Raw genomic sequence first — 21768 nt, 5'->3', positions numbered from 1 at the left:
TGTGGACAGTTTACCGTTCTTGATAACTCCGCCACCGTCGTGCGCACGCTTCTTCCGACAAAGCTTTAATTAGTCATAATGAGATTTTAATATCACACTACTATTTACTTTTAATAAATTACTGTTAATTTCTTTTATCATTTTATTACACCTCATTATTTCTCATCACATATTTTCAGATACTGTTCTGGTATATTAAGGTCACCATTCAGAGATTCTAACAAATAAATTATTATAATACATGTTGTAATTATAAATTAATTTTATAAAGTTAAGTTAAGTTGAATTTAAATTTTATATTTTAATATAATATCAACTATATTTAAAATTTATTGTTAAACTTGTTAAATAATCCAACTAGATCCGATTATCGACTCTGTCAAACCATTCGTATTATATAATTTTATTGATTGATTTCAATGTAAGGACATGTATTGAAATTTATATCTGAATTTTTTTAAATTAAATTAAATTTAAAGTTATTTTTTTTAATTTTCTTACAACATTGGTAAAATAGATAATGAAAATTCAAAACATTCATGTTTCGATCTCAAGTTCGTTGGATAACATTGTTAGATCAATCAAATGACGTTTATTGTGGAACCGAAGTGACTCCTTTGCCCCTTAATTAGGAGGATCCACTCTCTTTGGACCTCAACTGGGGGCTTGTTCCCGTATGCCAATATAGTCTCACATTGTTAAGGAATCAATGCTAAGAGTAGTTTATATACTTCCTTCTCCATTCATCCTTCAAGGTGCCTTTTCAGGACTATATCATGACAGAGTAACAACCTTCAAACAGACAAAATTTTGGATGCGTGACTAATTTATTAATTTTATTATAATATTAAAATACTTAATATCAATTTAAAATAGTATTCTAATCTTTTAATTTTATTTAAAAATGAAATTAAATTAATTTAAATAAATATGCATACTTTTAAAAAAAAAAATTAATTTTTTTAAATTTGAGCTAATAGGCTGAAGGGTTTGAATTTCAAACTTTATCTTTCTCTTTAACCTTTTTTGTTCATCTCTCATTCACAGCAATTCACTATACAACGGGAATCGCACTCACGACAGCAACATACCTTGTGACAACAATGCACCCTGTGACAACGACGCTTCTCTATTTCAAAGGAGGTCAACCTCTCCAAGCTTATCATTGTAAGTTCAATTTGTGCTTTATTCTCGCTCTGTCTTTTATTTTTGTACTTACACATCTAAGCTCTGCATAACTTTTCCTCATTTTAAAACCCTAGATTTTGTTATCATGTTGTATTCCCCAAAATATTCTTAATGGAGAGTTAGTTCTTAAAAAAACTAATATATATTTTTTAATTCTTAAGAAAATATCAGATTAAATTGAAGATACTAATTAATACACAACGTACATTTAGTAGTTTAAGTTTTAATGAGTTATTATAATATAAACATTTAAAGTTATGGTAAGACATTGTTGTTGATATATAGTTATGTATAGTACTGATTCATGGGCTGTTTCTAAAAGTTATGGTGCTCCTACACATTTTTTAATCTATCTACAGATTCTTATAAGATAGTCCATTAATTTATTCACAAAAGTCTCCATCACTTAAATTTATACATCTTCAACACATTAATAAGATATTCATTTACATGAAATTGGCCTTATAATCTTGCAATCTTGCACGCACTTTTTGATTCTATAAACAATACAAATGATGTTTCTGTTCCAATCTTTGACCCCACATATTGAGTATCTTCTACCATTATTTAATTCACCAAATAATGTGTGGTCTAGTTCCAAACCTATAATACTCTTACATATAATGTTGAATGAAGATTCTTGAAGTAAAAAATAGACTAAATACCCACTGCAATTAACAAACCTTTAAACATAAAAAATAATTAATTATTATAGTTACTAAATTAAATATTATTTTAAAAATTAAAAAAAAATTAAATTAAATTATATTATTATTAAATAATTTTTAATTAACTATGTTTTAACTACTAGTTATAAAAAAATTTATTAAATTTTTTATAACTAGTTAGATACTAATTTAGAAATTATTTAATAATAATAAAAACTAACTTTTTAATTTTTAAAATATTTTTTAATTTAATTATTGTAATAATTAATTATTTTTTATTTTTAAAATTTATGATTTTTTTTAGTGAGTTTATCTGTTTTGTCTGAGTTTTTGTTTGGTGGTAAATCTCGATGCTCACGTGACTTGTTTAATTTTCTGAAGTATTGGAATTTAAATGAGAGTGGTGGCATTGTTTTAATTGGGCACAGATCCATCAACTGCAATTAATAGGAGCTGTGAATACAAATATGGCTTCATTCTTTTAATATTTTGTCTTTAAAAAAAGTATTGTATGCTTTGCATGACACATATATTTAAATTATTGTATTTTAAATATATATTAGAAGTGTCATTTGTATAAGGTTTAGATACTTTTTCTAATTGGTTGGATAATTGATATTTTTTCTTCAGTCGTGTTTTTCTCTCTTTTTTCATACTCATTTTTTAATTTTTAGTTAAAAATATATTTGTAAAAGATTAAATAAGTGTTATGTATGAATATATTTAATATATTGAAAAAAACCTACTTTTCTATTTTATGCATGAATTGTAGTTGATGTTGTCACCTCGCAGATTTCCAAGAATAATCAGTTGAAGGAAGTTGGGTGGAAGTTACTTTTCTATTTTCCATTTAATGTTACTTATTATTCATTATTATTGAATTGATAACTTTCTATTTATTTAAATTTGAAATTGTCATTAATCAATTTAATATTATTATTATAAAAAAAATGTTAATTAATTATCTATACTCATATATTAAGAGATTTTTTGATATAATCGTTTTTTCACATAAATTTCTTTCGATTTCATCCTTATTTAATATATCTTATTTTATTAGTACAATAGATTATTTTGTCATTTCATATCAATTACTTAAAAAATAAAATTATTTTTTAATTTAATATTAATGTACAAGGCAAACTGATTCTTTCATTCTTTTCTTAATTCCATATTTTAAAGCAATAACAGAGAGAAAGAGATAGCATACTTCACATTTTCTAAACCAAATTTCACGTATGAAATAAACTAACTTTCATTTTCAATAACTCTCTCTGGTAAATTTTTTATTTTTTTTATATACCATCAAGTTAATCTTAACTTTAATATGAACCTCATCACACCCTTTGATCTCAAAACTATTAATGGAAGAAGAGAAAAAAACTTAAAAAATAAAAAAGACTCAAACCGAAGAATAAGAAAAAAAAGTTATTTAATCAATTCATTTTTATTTTTTTTCATTTTCAAACTCATTCAAAACAACATCTCTGTTTTAGTATACAGAAAAAGAGTTGTCGTATCATTATTTTTCCTTTTTTCTAAAAGTAGAATTTTTGGATTTGTGTTTTTGCTTTTTGCTTGCTGTGGAATCATTTCTCAACTTTCGGATGGATTTTTTTAATATTTTTCAATTCTATTTTATCGTATATATTTTACATTTTGTTTTCAATGTTTGTGTACGTATAATAGAGATATAATTATATTTAAAGGATTATAAATTTTTAACATAGAATATTCTTCACTGATTTTATTATGTTATCTTAAGATTAAGTTGGTAAGTAACTAGTAAAATATGTTTTGGTAATAAATATTTAGCATTTAAACACTAATAAAGTATTTGGTCTTTGTATATTTAATTAGATTTTATATTTTATGCTTACAATTAGTTTCTACGTAATATAATTATTAAATTATTTTTTATACAATATGTCGAGTATAGTTATTAATTAATTTTTATGCCATACAGTGATTGAATTGGTTTTAATATAATATTGTTATTATATAATTACTGTTGAATTAAATTCTACATAATAGTAATTGAATTGTTTTTTGAATTAAAATTAATATTAATATTTAATCTTACTTATGAAGATTTTGTAATTTGAATCTGGATGGTCACATGGTTTATCTTACTGATTTAATCAAACTTTAATTTCGGGTATCTTCTTCTAGCTCCATGCAAATGGGCCAACAAATAGACTTATGCATTTGAGACAGCTTCTTCCTGCACCTCCATGATTTCTTCGGCACCTCCATAAACTTTTAAAATACCAAAAAAGCCCCTCAGTAAAAATACCGTCATAATGTATAATAAAAATTATAACTTCCGGATCACACAATGCGGAGCTTAATTGGATAAACCTACGGATTATGTAATCCGAAACTCTAACTAGAATATTGCTAATACTGGGTTATGTAATTCAGAACTTATTAAACACTAAACTTTACCAGATTACATAATCTGGAATTGGTTGAAAACCTAACACCTACCGGATTACATAATCCAGAACCTAACTAGAAACCCACCGGATTACATAATCTGGAACCTAACTTAAAATCAACCGGATTACGTAATCTGGTACCTATTTGTGCAAATGGTTACCAAACTATATTGTGCCTTCCGCTACATTTCACTTCAAAATTAAAACCAATGAAATTACTAACCTATAAATGCTGTAAATGAAGATGACAGTGGAAAAGGAGAGCTTTAGAAAGAATGGAAGCTTTGAGAGATGGATAACTTTGAGAGGATGAGAATTTGAGAGAAGGAGAAAAGTTGAAGGAGGTGGAAGATGGATGGAGGTGTGCGGCGCTGGAAGTGAAGGAGAAAGGGAGAGAAAGTGAAAGTAGGTTAAATTAAATTAGGTTAAAGTTATATTTTATTTTTTTACTGAAGGGTACAATAATAAATGTGCTTTTAGTATGGGGTGCTAGAAGAAGCCATGAATGTGCAGGAAGAAGCTGTCTGCATTTGATTGTGCTACAGCCCAAGCCCAATTTTTCAAGTGTAGCACAAGACAATTTCTCCCTACACCATATCATTTAAGACATGCACGCGACATAAAATTTAAAACCGAACAATGTTTTTTTGTTTCATTTTTGCTTATGGATGCAGAAATATACTCTGGATATTTCAGAAAGTCATTTTCGTATTTCATTTAAGTTTTCGAATGACCATATTCGGAAGTGAGTTATGATTCCAGATTTTTATATTCAGAATGGTGTGCTGTAAATGATGTTGAATATTGAAATTCATAACTCATTTATGTCTCTTTATAGATCTTAACATCGGAAATGTCATTTTTACTATCAAATAATCCAAAAATACATATTATTTTGAAGTTTATGATTTGACTTATGAAAATAAATATCTAAATGACAAAAGTTTTTAAATTATTGAAAAAAAAAAATATTTCACTTTGAATTGATATGTTACAGGAAAAATTAGGCGTAGCTCAATCATGAACCCAATTTAGATAATGACAGATTAACCACTTGGTGACTTCACTAGCTTCATTGAAACTCGTCAGAATTTTGGGTTTCAATATTTACTCTGCATAATTTAAGGATTTGAAACATTCTAAGCTTTTAAAATTCTGTAGTTATTTTATAGGAGAATTACTTCTGACAGCTCCAAATATTATATTAAGCTAACAATAAGAAATATAAACAAAATGTTACAATAAAATAATAATTTACATATCTGTAAAATGATTATGCAGACAATTCTGCATTTTTTCTATATCTTCACCCTTCTTAGGCCTAAGAACTTGTTTCACATATCAGATGTTTAGGCCTGAGTTCTATTCCTTCAAGAATGAAACCACACTTCAGAATATGACTTGTTGTTTCCATCACTTTCATTTCCACTTGCCCTTCTTCTGTGCCTGAATTCAAGAACTCTCCCATCTCAATCTCCAACCAACCATCACTTCTCACTTTTGGACATTGTAGTTCACTTAAGCGATTATCCTTCAAGTTCAGATCCAAACAAACATATTTGGTGTTGGTACTGCCTCCAGAAATACCAACTGATATCACTGTGGGATGGTAGTGAAATCCACTAGCATTCATCATCTTGAACACAAGAAAAACTGCATAATGTGTGTTTGAAGACAGGGCAAGGGTGCTTATCTTCCCACTGATGTCAAACCAGCACACAGCACGAAGCACAGCAACAACCTCGAACCTGTAACACAACAATTAATAAATCACATGTACCACAAAATGTTCTGTTTTTTCAAAGTTGTGATTCCTGTTGGAGTTATAATGTTAGTATATTAGTAGATGCAAACCTCACTTTATAAGTCGGTTTTATGATGTTGAGTTAGGTTTAAAGTTCACTTCTTAATATGATATCAGAGTTATTTTGAGTCTATCATAACCATTTTGAGTCTATCCTAATAATGGTTTGTTAGGCTGATCACATTATTGATTTTATGAGATTGAGTTAAGTTTAAAGTCCACTTCTTAACAATAACACAATCAAATAGTTTATGTGATCACAATTTTGATAATGAACACTTGTAAAACCTTGGCACTTTAGTTAAAGTTAAGGGGAGAAAATGTTTATCAAAAACTTAATCAAGTAACTAACCTGGATTCTGGCAGGCTTGTCCACTCCCAATGTCGAACAGAATCACCCCATTCAATTTCCAGATTTCTAGCAGAAAGCATGTAACACTTTTTCCCAGTTCTTTTGTCCAACTGAACACTCTGCATTAATTTCAGTGACACCACACATTTCATTCACTTTGAAACCACAAATGCTTGGTTCTGTATAAACCACAACCACCATGTTCATGGGAAATTATCACATGACCTCATATCACCAAATTATGTTTGATCAAAATCATGAACACATTTTTTTAATTAATGCAAGGAAAAGCTTTATTTACTTACCTTTTTACCCTGATCAATGATGGTGGGGTGGTTGCAGAGATTGAAATAGAGATCCTTCTTAGAGGTAGAGGAGGGAAAGGAAGAAGGAGGAATGATAGAGGTCAAGTTCAGAAGAAAAGCACTCCACACAGAGTCAGATTCAGCTGCAGAGCAAACTGTTCTGGAAACTAAGGAGAGCTTGCAAGCATCAAGAGGAGAGGTTTGTGACAGTATCTTTGCAATGCATCCTTCTGCCAAATCTTCAAACTCCATTGATATCTATCAAGGTTCTTTTTTTTCCTTTACAGTGATGAAGATATATATATGAACTAAGAACTATGTTGATGATGATGATTAAGCTTCTATCTTATGTTCCTTATAGTAGTTTCCTTATTCCTCTTTGGTCACTTCACTAGGTCAACTATTCAATTGCTTGCACAAATTGTACATTATTGTAGGCAATTATATAATGTATAACTAACTATTAATAAGGTTTGGTATTTAGTTGAATTTATTGATATAAGTAAGATAAAGTCTTTGTAAAACTCTTCCTAATACAAGTTTTGAGTTTTCTTTTTCTAAAACTCTATTTTATTAAAATTTGAGAATTAAAAAAAAAATATTCCAATTTCAAGTTTATAACAAACTATGGATAGGTAAGTTGTCACCTTGGATAAAGCATTTCTTATCGATATGGGACAGCAAAAGTGGGCCCCATGTCGGCCTGTTTTCAGGAAAACAATAGGAAAAAAAAAAGATAAACATGGAAAGTAATAAAAACATAAAAAATAAAATAGAGATGTTTGGCTTAACCAGATAAATAAAAAATATGATGAAAATATAATAGAAATAGTAAATTTTGTACTTTCAAAATTTCCCTTCTCTCTTAATTTTTCTTTTATTAAACATTTTCAATTTTTTTTCATCTTTTTTTACTACTTTATTTCTTCAAAAGGGTATCATGAGCCTCCACTCAGAATCCATTTTCAAATCCTTTTGAAGATTTAAGTGCAATATTTATTTATATGTTTAGTCAGAAGACGAATAAAATATCATTCACTAGAGTTAAACAGGCCAGACACAAATTCCTCTAACAGCTAAATTTTCAATTAAGAAATAATACTCAACTAATACATATTTAAACACAACTATTTTTAAAGTATCAATTTTCACTAGAAATTGCAATTTAGTCTAACTTATACACCAAAATTCGAGAGAATTTGTTTGATAAACATCAACTTTCAATCACAATTCTTAGAAAATTAGTTAAATTTTTTATTAGTTAAATTTTTTGTTGGTTGTAGAGACTAATTTTAGAAACTAAAAATAATTATTTATTATATTAATTAAAGAAAATAAAATTATTAATATATTTTTTTAAAATTAATATCTAATTAATTATTAAAAATTAATTTATCAATTTAAATTTAATTAATTAATACTTAAAAATTTAATAGTTAATTAAATTAAATATTAATTTATAAACTATTTATTAATAATATAATTTTTTTTATATACGAACTTTTTTCTAATCATGAAATATTACAGTGCTAAAACATTACTACACTGCAAAACAATACAAACCAAACCAATAAAAAACATAATAACAATAAAAAAATTCCTTCAATATAAATCTCTTTAGAATCTCAATAAAACATTTTTTTTCTTATTATCCTCTTAACCTTCACATTAACTTTTAAATATATTTATTGTACTCTACGAGAAAAAAAAAATGACTAAAACAAGGAACCTGAATTGAATCTCTATTATGACTACACTTTCACTTTAAATGGTCAAAGTATACCTTGAAAAAAAATGTAGAAAATATAAACTTAAAATTATGTATAAGACATGTACCAAATTGATTAAAAGAAGTGAAATTCAACTCTTTTCCAACAACTCATTAAAGATAAACTTCAGTTTAGAACATTTAATATCTAAAATTCCACAAGTTTAAAAAAGTTTAAAAGATCAATCTCATCTATTAAATTATTATATTTCGTGCTTCTTCCACTTGGATCAAACAAAATTTAATATACACTTAATCTAATCAAGTATTCAAAGATTTAAAAACTGTCTAGAATGAAGTTAAAATTAAAAAAAATGTATATTTTCAAAAGATATACCATACAATTTAAGAAAATTTAATTTCACCTTCCTCACAAATAAAAACACATTTATACATGCCTCTTCTAGAAAAATATGAAAAAATAATTAAAAATAATTAAGGATAACATGTCAAGCAAATGAACAATAAAATTTAAAAAATAAAATATTTAAATATGATAGTGGATCATAGTTAAAATAAAGTAATAACAAAAACACAAAAAGAAAAACATAGTTAAGTGGTGACTGTGGCTGGGAATATTTGGTTGAAGATAAGATTCTTGACTGAAGTGGGTCTCATGCATAAATTCATAAATTATCATTCATCATAATTACACCACATAATCTCCTTTTAATGAAATTTTAATTAATTATAATAATAACATGATCAATATTTTTAATGTATTATTTATGATTAACAGATTACTCACAATGTTATTTATTATTTAATGTGGGATCTAAACTTTTTATATAACTCAATTAAAATCATTGAAAAATATTGTCTTTTTCGTAAAAAAAATATATTACTATTAATGTTTGTGGTGGATGTCATGCAGATTCAGATATGCAGAGATATTGACAACGTTATGTTTTTGTTTTTTTTTTGGTAAAAAATAAATCATTATTAATGTTTGTGGATGTCATGCAGATTCAGATATGCTATTGACAACTCAATGTCTGATAATGTTTTTTATTTTTTTATTACTATTATTATTTGAAATTTTTTTCTAAAATCATATCATATTATGATTTCTATGGATTTAAAACACAATAAATAAGAAAATACAACAATGAGTGTAACCACAATTTTTTTCATCACGCCTTGAAAAAAATCATCTCATCATCACACCATTCACTTGAGCCCCCATTACCCGTTCAAGACACACACAAAACAAAGATAAAAAACCAGAATGTTCAATTTAAGGATAATTAAAACAAAACAATTAGCGCTAATTTCGCGAATTTGTTCTCTATTCTGTGGGCTGCATTAATTGAATCTGAGAACATTCATTTACTTTATACATCGAAATCATAGGATCCATAGTGCTATATACGATGTGGGACCTGCTCCAACTTTTTTCATCACGCCTTGAAAAAAATCAAGAAGGGATAAGAACAAAGGAAAAAGAAACCATCTCATCACTTTTTTTCTTTCATCAAGAACTATATAAAACTATTGCAAACCTTTGAATGTGAGCAAATAGGTTAATAATTATAGATCATTATAGAGATTAAGACACTGGTTTTCACTCACAGTTTCATAACACAGTACAATGGGTTCTCTTATGGCAGGATGGGGCTCTACCCATGTGGATCCTAAGTCAGGTAACATCATAAGTCAATGTTTGGTTTTGTGTTGGTGAAGTTAAATAATGATCCATAAGTTAAAATTGTTTTAAGTAATTTTATTTTATCTTTTACATTTGAAACATGCAAATAAGTAAAAAATGCTTTGTGTTAATTAGCCATTGATTAAGCATGGTGATTTGTGAATGTTTCAGCCACACTTAAGAGGAACCGTTCACTGACAAAAGATGAAATTGATGCTTATTGGAAATCAAAGAAGAAGATTGAGGAAGAACACCTCACTGCTATTTCCAGTTCTCCACACACTCTTCTGGTTTGAACATTTGAAACCTCTCTGCCTTAAATAACATTAATTATATCTTTGTCTTCAACTTTTTTTTTTCCCCTTAATTTATGCATTTATCATGAGAAGGAGTAAACTAGAAGCCTTTCTTATGATTCTTAATCTCTACATATATAAATTTTAAATTACATACAAAAAAGAGAAACTAATTATATTAGTTAATTTTTGTATGTGTATGAGACTCAGTGTATTCGTGTTAGACTCTTTAATAGTTTATTCGTGTTGGACACATGTATCGAACAATGACACGTGTCCGACATTCATAAGATACATATTGGTGAAATGTTTAATTTAAAAAATATTTGTTGAATTTCTGACAATTTTAACACAATTTTAATACAATTTTAAAAAATTACATTAATATTTTAAAAACTCAAATTTATTATATAAATTTTTATTATTATAAAATTAAGAAACAAATCATTTTGGACCACCATGAGAAACATTTTTCTGTTACAAATTTTTTATTTTTTGAACATACTTATGCACATAAATTGTCAATTTATATAATTCATAACTATATAATATATAGATTTATGTTTTCATATCCTACATTTTAGAAATTATACGTATTTTCGTAAGATTTTTCTTATTGTTTCATATCTTACATTTTAGAAATTATACGTATTTTCGTATGAATTTTCTTATGGTGATTTTTTTTCTCTTCGGATCTCCATTTTATGGATTGTGATTTCTGTGATGCAGAATGAAGATGGCAGCAGGAGCACTGAAAAGAAGTTTCAGAAATCAATAAGCATGCCAGTGACACGTGTACGTGAAAGCTTAAATATTAACCTTGTTGATACAAGTTTGGAGCAGCTTATAAAGAAAAATGGCTGGTAATTATAAACTAATCCACCTGTTAAACACTCTTATTTACTTAATTAATTAATCATATTTTGAATATGTGCATGCATGCATGCATGCAGGTGGACGAAGAGTAGCTGGGCATTTCTGAATGAGCCTCCAGTGAATGAAGCTGCATCCTATAAGTACACATCACAGTTTCATGTCACCAACATGCCTTCATCCAAAAATAAAATTACTGCTTGATTTATATAAATATACATCAATACTATATAATATATAATATGTGTAGTGCTCAAACTATATATTAGTGGATTTAGTTGGTATTGTTCATGTTAAGTGAACTATATATTATATAGATTATGAGAGAATTTGGTGTGTGTTTGGTTTGGAAAATTTGAAGGCATGGAGAAAGAACTTGTGGTGTTGGTTATTCAATGTAACTTTTTTGGGTTTTCTTAGCTTTGTTGGTTCAATTTGTGTTGTAGTGTGTGGTTTTGTTTGAAGAGGGTAATGGAATAATAATCTGAACAAGGTGCTAATTATTTATATTATCTTGCTTCCCTTGCTTTTTTATTATCGTTTTTCAAAGTTATATTTAATGAATTAAAAATATCATGTATGAATAAAATAAATATTTGAAATAAAAGAGTACTGAATAAATAATTTTTGTTATGACTTATTATGTTGGTCTTTGTGATTAGACTTCTTCACCCTCTTAGTAAAATGACTGGGTTTGGGCCTTCCTTGCGTATCAAAGGTGGATGGTCCAATATTTGATTTAAGCCCACTTCTTCCCTCATCTTCATATAGGCAATTTCTTCCTACACCCAACATTTTTCAACCTGCACCCAACACGATTTAAAAAGTTTCAAAAATAACCTTTATTCCAGAAATGAAAATCTGGAATAGAAAATAATACATTCCGAAAAAATATATCTCGAAGAGTTTTTTTGTATTTTGGATATAAAAATCCAGAAACAAAAATCAAAAGCCCATTCCAGATAAAAAAATTCATAATATAAAAAATAATACATTAAGGACATTTTCTTCTTTTCTATTAAAATTGGGTACATTAATATGGTGCAGGAAGCAATTGCCCTTCGTATATTCTTATGCCTCCTCATAAGTTTTTTTATTCTAGTAAAACTCTTATGTAAAAAAATTAAAATATATGAAGTTTATGGTGTGATATAGTCTATATTTCTAATTTAGATAATTCATAAGTCTTTTTCAAATTAAGGATCAGTATAGTATATATGAAGTTTATGGTGTGATATAGTCTATATTTTTAATTTAGATAATTCATAAGTCTTTTTCAAATTAAGGATTACTTTTTTATTATGTAATTTGAAAGTCTTATCCAGATTCAGATTAATTTTTGGATCACATAATTCATAAATCTTTTTCAATATAAATTATGAATTACGTAATTTAAAATATATCCAAATTATATAATTCATAAACTAATTTTCAATTAAAAATTAAATTCAAAAAAAACTTTCGAATTATATAATCCAAAATATCATTTACTAGCATTAACCATGAGCCACCACTAACTTTGCTCCAACCCCGAAAATGTTCCAAAGCAAACAGAGTGTCACCCACATCTCAATATTTATTTTTATAAAGGCAAAATGGTCACTTAAATTATATGGGAGTGCAGGTCTAAATTTATGGGAGTGCAGAACTCAAAACCCCACCACTAACATTGCTCCAACCCCGAAAATGTTCCAAAGCAAACAGAGTGTCACCCACATCTCAATATTTATTTTCAGAAAGGCAAAATGGTCATTTAAATTATATGGGAGTGCAGGTCTAAATTTATGGGAGTGCAGAACTCAAAACCCGATTTAAGTTGCGATGGGTCAAGCCCATTTTAGATTACTTTCTCACTTTCAAACATGAGGATGCCAACTTGTAGTTCATTTCAAATAAATAAATAAACGTTAGCTTAATGAAGTACTTAAAATTTAATTAAATTTTAAGTTTTAAAACTCCAATTAATATTTTTAAATAAATGAATAACTAAGCATGTTAGAAACATTTATATAGGTTCTAACCTTGAGTCACGTGCCTAATATTTATCTCCTAAAATAGTTATTGACTAACGAATCTATTTGAGTTTATTCAACTTTTGAGGGAATGTAAGTGAAAAAGTTATTAAATACCAATTAATTTTTTTTTAAAAAAATTAGTTATTATATTAATTAAATTAAATATTATTTCAGAGATTAAAAAGATATTAATATTTAAAGAGATTTTTATTATTAGTAAAATTTTATAAAATAGTTTATAAATAGATAGATTAACTACTTACTTTATATTCTAAATTAATTTTTAAAATATTAGTAAATAAAATTTTTTGTAAACATTTTTCTCTAAGAACATTGACCAATGATTGAGTTGAAGTTGATCTTAAGAAGGGCATGAGAAGTGCATGGAAGAATGGCTTTAACAATTCCCAAGACATTTGCAATCAAAATCACATTGGAATTCACACTTCCATTGTCCACCAAATGCTGACAAAGCAAAACCCAAAAAAGGTATCACTAAACTAAAGCAACATTTGTTAAAGCTTAAAAGTATAAAAAAGCCACTCAATAATTCAAATTATTTTACTTCAACAAAAACAAAATTCAACACCTTCCATTTCTTTATGCATAGAGATTACAAACTACAACATTTCCTAATCAATGGTTATGCTCATTAAATATTAACTCAAAAAATTTCAAAAAATTTATATATAAAGTAATTTCTATTATTAACAAATAAATTTTAAATTTGTATTTAATTAATTACCAAAATTTTAGTTATTAATTTTATAATCCAATTAGTTGGTAGTTAGGACTTTGATAGTTAATTAGATATTAATTCAATTTTTTTCTTTTTTATAAAAGTTCTCAGGTTAGATGTGAAACTTTGACATTTCAAATAATAATAATCGTCTGTCACCACATAAAAAAAATATTACTAAAAAAATAAATAAAAAAATACAAGAAAGTATGAAAACTAGACTAAAACTCATATATTAACAAAAATGATATATAATTAATAGTTATTTATTAATAATAAAAACTAATATTTGTTAGTATCTAAAATAATATCTAATTTAGTTAATACAGTGATTAATTATTTTTTATAATTTTAAAATTAATTTTTATTTTGGTGTGATAAAACTTAATGATTAAGTGTATAATAATAACTAGTGTTTTGCTAATATCCAATAATAAATAATACGCTGCTTAGTTAAAATAAATAAAAATGTCTAAATGTGTATAAAATATTATTGGAGAAAGTTAGAAAGCATTTGGTCCTTGATTTCTGCTGGTTTATTCTATTATATTAGGACACAACACTAAAATTAAAGTTTTTTCAACCAATAATCACAGTGCCATCAACGTTGCTGTTATCTTAAGTTTCAGGGTAATCACAAATTAACATCACTTATGACAAAATTATCATTTTTACCATGAATATTACAATAATCATACTTAAAATCAAGCATTAATCATTTCACTTAATACTCTTATGCAGCTAAGCTAACAGCAAAATGAAAAAGAAAAAATACTAATAAAAAATGTCACTTACAAATAAATATAACAATAAATATCTTTCCTTGAATTTTAATAACATTAATAACAAATTATTTTCTACATTGTAATATTGAAAACCTTTTTTATCTAATTTATAGTAATAATAAAATTTATTCTTTATATAGTCACCACAAACACCCTTTTTATTTCTTTGCTTAAATTGTGAGTAATATGGAGCTAATTTACTAAAATTAAACATTTTTATTTAGAAGATCTTTTATACATTATTGATTTTGTTGATAAATTCATATAATATATAATTTAATTAATATAATATTTAACTATTTTTTTTTCCATAAATTAATTGTTATTTTGTTTTTTTTCTTGTAGTGTAAAATGTTTAAAATAAATTATTAAATGAAATAAATAAAATACTCTTGTAAATTATTCAAATACAATTATGGAGAAGATTGTAATAATTTGTTCATTCTTTCACTTAGAATTTATACGAGTTTTTACAAATTTCTACCCTTTTATATTATTTCACCCCATAATTTTCATATTATATCTCCACCGTGACGTTTTCATCTTTATTTAAAAAATAATATTTAAAAGTATTGAAATAATGTGAATGTCAACTTATTGATACTACTATTCTTATATACAAATAATATAAAGTAATTTTTAATGTACATATCTAAAAAAATCTATTTTTATTTGAATTTAAAATATTAAATTTATATATCAAGATTTATAATCTACCTTGATTATCTTTTTATTCATATTTATTTATTTTGTTTGATTTGATTTTTTCTATTTCAATCAAATTTCTTAATATTTTGTTACTTTTAAAATAATTATATCACAATATCATGAATATGACACAGTAGTGTCTTATCATGTTATTTTGTTACTTTTAGAATAATTATATCACGATATCATGAATATAATACACTATCGTTGTCTTTTCTTATAGGTTGTTTTTTACAAAAGTAAAACATTTCTTTTTATTGAAATGGAATAATTTTTTTAAAAATTATTGTGATGGATAAATCGCGTAAACGTTTTACAAATTTAAATTTTAAAATTAAACAAAAAAATCATGTCATTAATATAATTTTAATGTAATGATTTGAATTAAATTCATATCACTTTCACACCACGTTCTTTTAGTCAACTTTTAGTCATAAACGTGTTACCATCACAAGACATATTAAAGTCTTCCTCATCTTACTATTTTTTTTTTAAAAATAGTAAAAAATATTTAAAATTATCCGATATAAAAAAAAAACCTAACGAATATTTTATTCGGACATACATATATTACAACTAAAAAAAAAGGAATAAATTAAACAAAAGTAGAAAGATTAATTTGGTTGTTTTAAATATATATATATATATATATATATATATATGAAAATTTTAATTTAGTCTTGAAATTTAAATAAATTAAAATAAACTTCTGAAATTAATTTTCATTCTTCACATTCATATTTAATTTCATGCAATTTAGTATATTTTATATATTGCATTATAAGAGTCAGCAAAATGTACAGACAAAACAACAAAAGTGAACACCGCGATATCCGGAAAATGCTGCGGCGCCCTCGTGCTGTTACTGTACCATTGCGTATTATATATATATATATATATATATATATATATATACATTATATATATAAAGGGGTGTGTGTGAGAATCTAGAAAAGGGTGAGAGGAGAAGGAAAGAAAGAATCACAGACATTGATTATTGGAGAGAAGGAAGAAAGAAGAGTGTGAGAGTGAGAAGCAGAAAGATGGGTGCAGAAGCATTGTCGAAGAACGAGGTTGCAGTTGCAGAGGCACCCCTTGTTCTGGGACTTCAACCTTCAGCTCTTGTTGATCACGTGGCAAGAGTGGATTGGTCCTTGCTTCATCAAATTTCCGGTGAACATGGAGGCTCCATACCTGTACTACTACTACTCACACACCCCTCATCACCACTTTTCTTCCTTTTCATTTCCTCACTCTCACTTTTTTTACTATTGTTATCACTTTCACTAGGTGGGTTCTTACAAAATCTTGTCTTTTTCCTTTTTATGGTTACATTTTCTAAGCATGGCTTTCATAAGCAGTGTTGTGATCTTGCATGACATGACATGACATGACAAAGGGTGTTGAATTGTTTGGTAAAATGTGTTTCATGATGGTAGGTTGAGCTTGTGGAGCTTGAAAATATACTGAGGGAGGTGAAAAGCCATGTTCTTTCATGCCATGATGATCCTTCTTCAGATGTTAAGACATTGGCTGGAGGCAGTGTTGCAAACACTGTTCGAGGGCTGAGAAGTGGGTTTGGAATTTCCAGTGGAATTATTGGGGCGTGTGGGGATGATGAACAAGGAGAGTTGTTTGTTCATAACATGAATTTTAATGGAGTGGACCTCTCTAGACTCAGGAAGAAGAAAGGACATACAGCGCAGGTTTGCTCAAGAATTTGGATAAAACTGAGACATAGTTTCTTAAATGTTTCTGGTGTTGTTGAATTGTTTTTCAATCCTAATTAGAAGTGCTACTTACAAGGATCATATATAAGATTTTACATATAATTTATTCTATCTATCAGTAAATGTTTTGTACAAAAGTAGAAATGTAACAGCTTAGCTATGTGTCACAGTGTGTTTGTTTGGTTGATGACTTGGGAAACCGCACCATGCGACCCTGTCTCTCTAATTCTGTGAAAGTTCAGGTACATGACTCCATTGTGTCTCTCAAATATACAAGCATTTAGCTCGGGTTGAAACATAAACTAAAAATTACTGTGTTTTTGCAGGAGGAAGAGTTGACCAAAGAGGATTTCAAGGGCTCCAAGGTTGTTGTCTTTGTCAATTGATTGAAATATTACAGATATTTAACATTTTTGGTGTTTATTATCTTGTCCTATATACTTCATTTGTCCCTGTGATGTTGATCTGATTCTGGCTGCCATGATAGGGAGGGATGACATTCATCAGTTTTTCTAGGACTGAATTAATTGTTCATGCAATGTAAATTCCACCAAATGGATCATAGGATGAGACTGAATTTGCCTTATATTTGATTCTCAGCATGAACTTTGACTTGGTTTTTGATATGTTAACATTTCAGTGGTTGGTGTTAAGATATGCTATACTTAATTTGGAAGTGATTCAAGCAGCTATTCTTTTAGCAAAGCAGGAGGGTCTTCTTGTTTCTTTGGATTTGGCCAGTTTTGAGGTATTCTACAAAACTTGAAACTCCCCTACCATCTGAATCAACAATTATGAACTATCGGACAAGTTGGCTTTAGCTAAGGATCGAAACATTCCTAAAATGTCTGTATAAGGGTTGAGACACCTCTGAAATGTCTTATTCTATTTTATTTATTCTTTGTTCTTAAAAAAATATGTTTGTATAGGAAAGTTATTAGGTAGCAAATATCCAAATTGATGAAAATGCAGAAACTTGTTGTTTTCTAGGCATCAACTATGTAAATTTAATCACTGGTGTTATGTGGTCTCTTTATTTTGGCAAGATGGTTAGGAATTTCAAACAACCACTTCTGAAGCTTCTAGAGTCTGGGAACATTGACCTTTGTTTTGCCAATGAGGATGAAGCAACAGAGCTTCTAAGGTAACTACAAATTTTACTTAACCCAGCTTTGTTCTAAGCATTTTCCATTTCTTAGTTTCACTTAATAAGTAATCTGCTGATTTTTTCTATACTTTTCTATCACTTTACACAATGGATTCAGGGGTGAACAAAATGCTGATCCAGAAACTGCATTAGAATTTCTTGCTAAGCACTGCCAATGGGCAGTAGTAACACTGGGTTCTAATGGATGCATTGCTAAACATGGAAATGAGGTTTGTAAATTACATTTCACATCTCATTTCCATTTTGTATATGTTGTACAGTTATTCTGATTACATAGGGAAACCATAATTAACTAGATAGATTAAACAATAGGTGTAACCGAAGAAAGATAACTGAAATTTAAAAACTTCACTTCATTCCTTAGTATATCTTTATTAAACTAAACTAATCATTTTATCAGTTTTTGGAACGGTTGAACTTTGTTAAGCAGAAACACAATTCACTAGATCTTATAATCAATTGACTTAATAGGAAAATGCAGAAAATGTAAAAAGGATAGTACAGAATACAAAAAATTACACCATGATTCAACTATAATTTTTTACTATAATAATTTATGAGTTGTACAACTCGATGTTTCTCTATGAGTACTTTCACTGAAGTTTTTAAGTACAAGACGTTTTACAACTTCTCACTAAAAACTAAAAACGTTTCTCATACGAACCAAAAACATGTGTACATTAGTTTCAAAATAACACAAGACATCAACAGTTACAGAAAAATTAAACAAAAGGACTAGATGATCCAAAACAGTAGTTCTTACCTATCAGATAATCTTGAACTACTAGACAGTCTAACACCTCTAGACAGTCCAGAAAAACTTTAAACTTAGATTTTGTTCTTACCTATCAGATAATCTTGAACTACTAGACAGTATAACACCTCTCTAGACAGTCTAGAAAAACTTTAAACTTAGATTTTATTAATCTTCACAATCTTCTCACAATTTTGTCAAGATCAAATTAGTATGATAAACTATTAGAGAGATTAACAATGAAATTTGAAGACACCAAAATGAAACATTTAAAGTTAACAGGGGGAACTGAAACTTGAAATTCTGATGAGTGAATGAAATTTTATTATGTGGAGTGATATGAGCATGGAAACAAGTGCAGTGCAGGAAAGTGTTGATGAATAATGGTTGTGTTTGAATGTGTCAGATTGCACGTGTTGCAGCCATAGGAGAAGCAAGGGCAAAAGATGCAACAGGAGCAGGGGATCTGTTTGCAAGTGGGTTTCTGTATGGAGTGATGAAAGGCATGACACTTGAAGAGTGCTGCAGAGTGGGGGCATGCAGTGGTGGGTCTGTTGTACGTTCTCTTGGGGGTGAACTCACATTGGAGAATCTTCATTGGATGTACAAACAAATGCAAATCATGAATCTTCTCACGCCTCATACTGCCAAATGAACACTAACTTTTTCCTTTTCTTTTCATTTCTTATTTCTCACTAAATGCAGCCGCTATTGTATTCTTCCAATTTGCTTTCATTAATGCATGCAACCAAGCCTAAACAAATTCCACACAAACATAACTTCAAACACTTCACCTTCATGCTCATTCTAAAAGATGCCACACTCACACTCATTGTTGCTTTGCTTTTCTTGACTAAGTTTATATATATCACTACAAGAAAATCATGAAATAGAAACCAATTTTTAGAGACCAAAATAATTAGTTACAATAGAAACTAAAAAAAAATTGGTTTCTAAATTAGTTTCTATTATTGTTAAATAGTTTCTAAATTGGTATCTAATTAGCAACTAAGGTTTTAGATACCAATTATTTAGTTTCTAAATTTGGTCTCTAAAACTTTGGTAAAAATTTCAACCAAAGTGAAGAACGTCTGGTAAAAATTTCAAACCAAAATACCCAAGGAATAAGGCGTGGTAAGTCTCAGATCGAGAGGGAACAAAATTGGTTTTCCGAAAATAAAACGACCTGGTTTTTCTTCCTCGTATCTTCTTTTTGTGATTTGTTTATGGACATACATCCTTACCTGGGTGCAAACAACGTATGAAAGTACTTGTGTGAATTTTTTCAGCGCAATACGGACCCATAATAAAATTGCAAAAAGTAGGGCGAAATTTCAAAAGTTTTGGTAAAGGGATAGCCTTGGTTTGCACAAAATTTCGCAAAAATTTTCCCGAAGTAGTTTTGTCCTGAAAATCCACGTAAGAAACTCCACTGAATTTGGGACAAAACGATACAAATTTCAGGTCAAACGGATGAGTATTCACCCATGAAAAAAAATAAAACAGTTTTCCACACAAACGAACCTTCCTTTCAGTCCTGACAGTGAAGAATAAAAAATTTATTGTCAATCTTGTGGGACGAATTTGGCGCTCAAATCTCACCCAAAACACAACAGACACAGTGACGAACGTCTGGTAAAAATTTCAGACCAAAATACCCAAGGACTAAGGCGTAGTTAGTCCCATACCGAGGGCGAACAAAACTGGTTTTCCGAAAACAAGACGTCCTGGCTTTTCTTCCCCGTATCTTCTCTTTGTGATTTGTTTATGGACGTGTCTCCTTACCTGGGTGCAAACAACGTATGAAAGTACTTGTGTGAATTTTTTCAGCGCAATACGGACCCAGAATAAAATTGCAGAAAGTAGGGCGAAATTTCACAAGTTTTCGTAGAGGATATAGCCTTCGTTTGCACAAAATTTCTGAAAAATTCTCCCGAAATAGTTTTTTCCTGAAATTCCACGCAAGATTCTCCACTGAATTTGGGACAAAACGTGACAAATTTCAGGTCAAACGGATGAGTATTCACCCACTGAAAAAATCAAACAGTTTCGCACACAAACGAACCTTCCTTTCAGCCCTGGCAGTGATGAATAAAAAATTAATTGCCAATCTTGTGGGACAAATCTGGGGTTCAAATCTCAGCCAAAAGACAACAGACAGAGTGACGAACGTCTGGTAAAAATTTCAGACCAAAATACTCAAGGAGTAAGGCGCAATAAGTCCCAGACCGAGAGCGAACAAAACTGGTTTTCTAAAAACAAGACGTCCTGGCTTTTCTGCTCCCTATCTTCTTTTTTTGATTTTTTTATGGACGTGCCTCCTTAGCTGGGTGCAAACAACGTATGAAAGTACTTGTGTGAATTTTTTCAGCGCAATACGGACCCAGAATAAAATTGCAGAAAGTAGGGCGAAATTTCACAAGTTTTGGTAGAGGATAGCCTTGATTTGCTCAAAATTTCTGAAAATTTCTCCCAAAATAGTTTTTTCCTGAAAATCCACCTAAGAATCTCCAGTGAATTTGGGAC

The 21768-nt window shown here is 28.4% G+C and overlaps 3 protein-coding genes across 3 annotated transcripts; 2 read left to right on the top strand and 1 right to left on the bottom strand.

The window, feature by feature from the left end:
* Positions 1-5478: 5478 nt before the first annotated feature.
* LOC137816403 (F-box protein PP2-B10-like) lies at positions 5479-7244 on the bottom strand. Its single transcript, XM_068619522.1, has 3 exons — positions 6759-7244; positions 6454-6572; positions 5479-6045 (listed from the first exon to the last, which is right to left on the bottom strand). Exons 1-3 carry the CDS (start codon positions 7008-7010, stop codon positions 5619-5621), a joined length of 798 nt encoding a protein of 265 aa, XP_068475623.1. The 5' UTR covers positions 7011-7244; the 3' UTR covers positions 5479-5618.
* A 2681-nt stretch (positions 7245-9925) lies between these two features.
* LOC137816402 (uncharacterized) lies at positions 9926-11855 on the top strand. Its single transcript, XM_068619520.1, has 4 exons — positions 9926-10169; positions 10346-10464; positions 11200-11333; positions 11424-11855. Exons 1-4 carry the CDS (start codon positions 10118-10120, stop codon positions 11545-11547), a joined length of 429 nt encoding a protein of 142 aa, XP_068475621.1. The 5' UTR covers positions 9926-10117; the 3' UTR covers positions 11548-11855.
* A 4664-nt stretch (positions 11856-16519) lies between these two features.
* LOC137816401 (uncharacterized) lies at positions 16520-20016 on the top strand. The gene is made up of 8 exons (XM_068619519.1): positions 16520-16786; positions 17030-17296; positions 17491-17562; positions 17647-17685; positions 17961-18068; positions 18367-18464; positions 18586-18697; positions 19649-20016. Exons 1-8 carry the CDS (start codon positions 16634-16636, stop codon positions 19895-19897), a joined length of 1098 nt encoding a protein of 365 aa, XP_068475620.1. The 5' UTR covers positions 16520-16633; the 3' UTR covers positions 19898-20016.
* The last annotated feature ends 1752 nt before the right edge of the window (positions 20017-21768 follow it).

The sequence above is a fragment of the Phaseolus vulgaris genome, chromosome 1 (assembly GCF_000499845.2).
Source record: "Phaseolus vulgaris cultivar G19833 chromosome 1, P. vulgaris v2.0, whole genome shotgun sequence".
Classification (NCBI taxonomy): domain Eukaryota; kingdom Viridiplantae; phylum Streptophyta; class Magnoliopsida; order Fabales; family Fabaceae; genus Phaseolus; species Phaseolus vulgaris.
Note: the sequence above shows the minus strand (reverse complement) of the source record. Positions and strands in the feature narration are given on the sequence as shown.

Coding starts and splice junctions, on each gene's coding strand:
- LOC137816403 (XM_068619522.1), bottom strand. CDS start 7,010: ATGGAGTTTGAAGATTTGGCAGAAGGATGCATTGCAAAGATACTGTCA. Junction 6,573..6,758: donor TCATTGATCAGGGTAAAAAG/GTAAGTAAATAA, acceptor AAATTAATGCAG/AGTGTTCAGTTGGACAAAAG. Junction 6,046..6,453: donor ACAAGCCTGCCAGAATCCAG/GTTAGTTACTTG, acceptor GTTGTGTTACAG/GTTCGAGGTTGTTGCTGTGC.
- LOC137816402 (XM_068619520.1), top strand. CDS start 10,118: ATGGGTTCTCTTATGGCAGGATGGGGCTCTACCCATGTGGATCCTAAG. Junction 10,465..11,199: donor GTTCTCCACACACTCTTCTG/GTTTGAACATTT, acceptor TCTGTGATGCAG/AATGAAGATGGCAGCAGGAG. Junction 11,334..11,423: donor CTTATAAAGAAAAATGGCTG/GTAATTATAAAC, acceptor GCATGCATGCAG/GTGGACGAAGAGTAGCTGGG.
- LOC137816401 (XM_068619519.1), top strand. CDS start 16,634: ATGGGTGCAGAAGCATTGTCGAAGAACGAGGTTGCAGTTGCAGAGGCA. Junction 16,787..17,029: donor AACATGGAGGCTCCATACCT/GTACTACTACTA, acceptor TCATGATGGTAG/GTTGAGCTTGTGGAGCTTGA. Junction 17,297..17,490: donor AGAAAGGACATACAGCGCAG/GTTTGCTCAAGA, acceptor TATGTGTCACAG/TGTGTTTGTTTGGTTGATGA.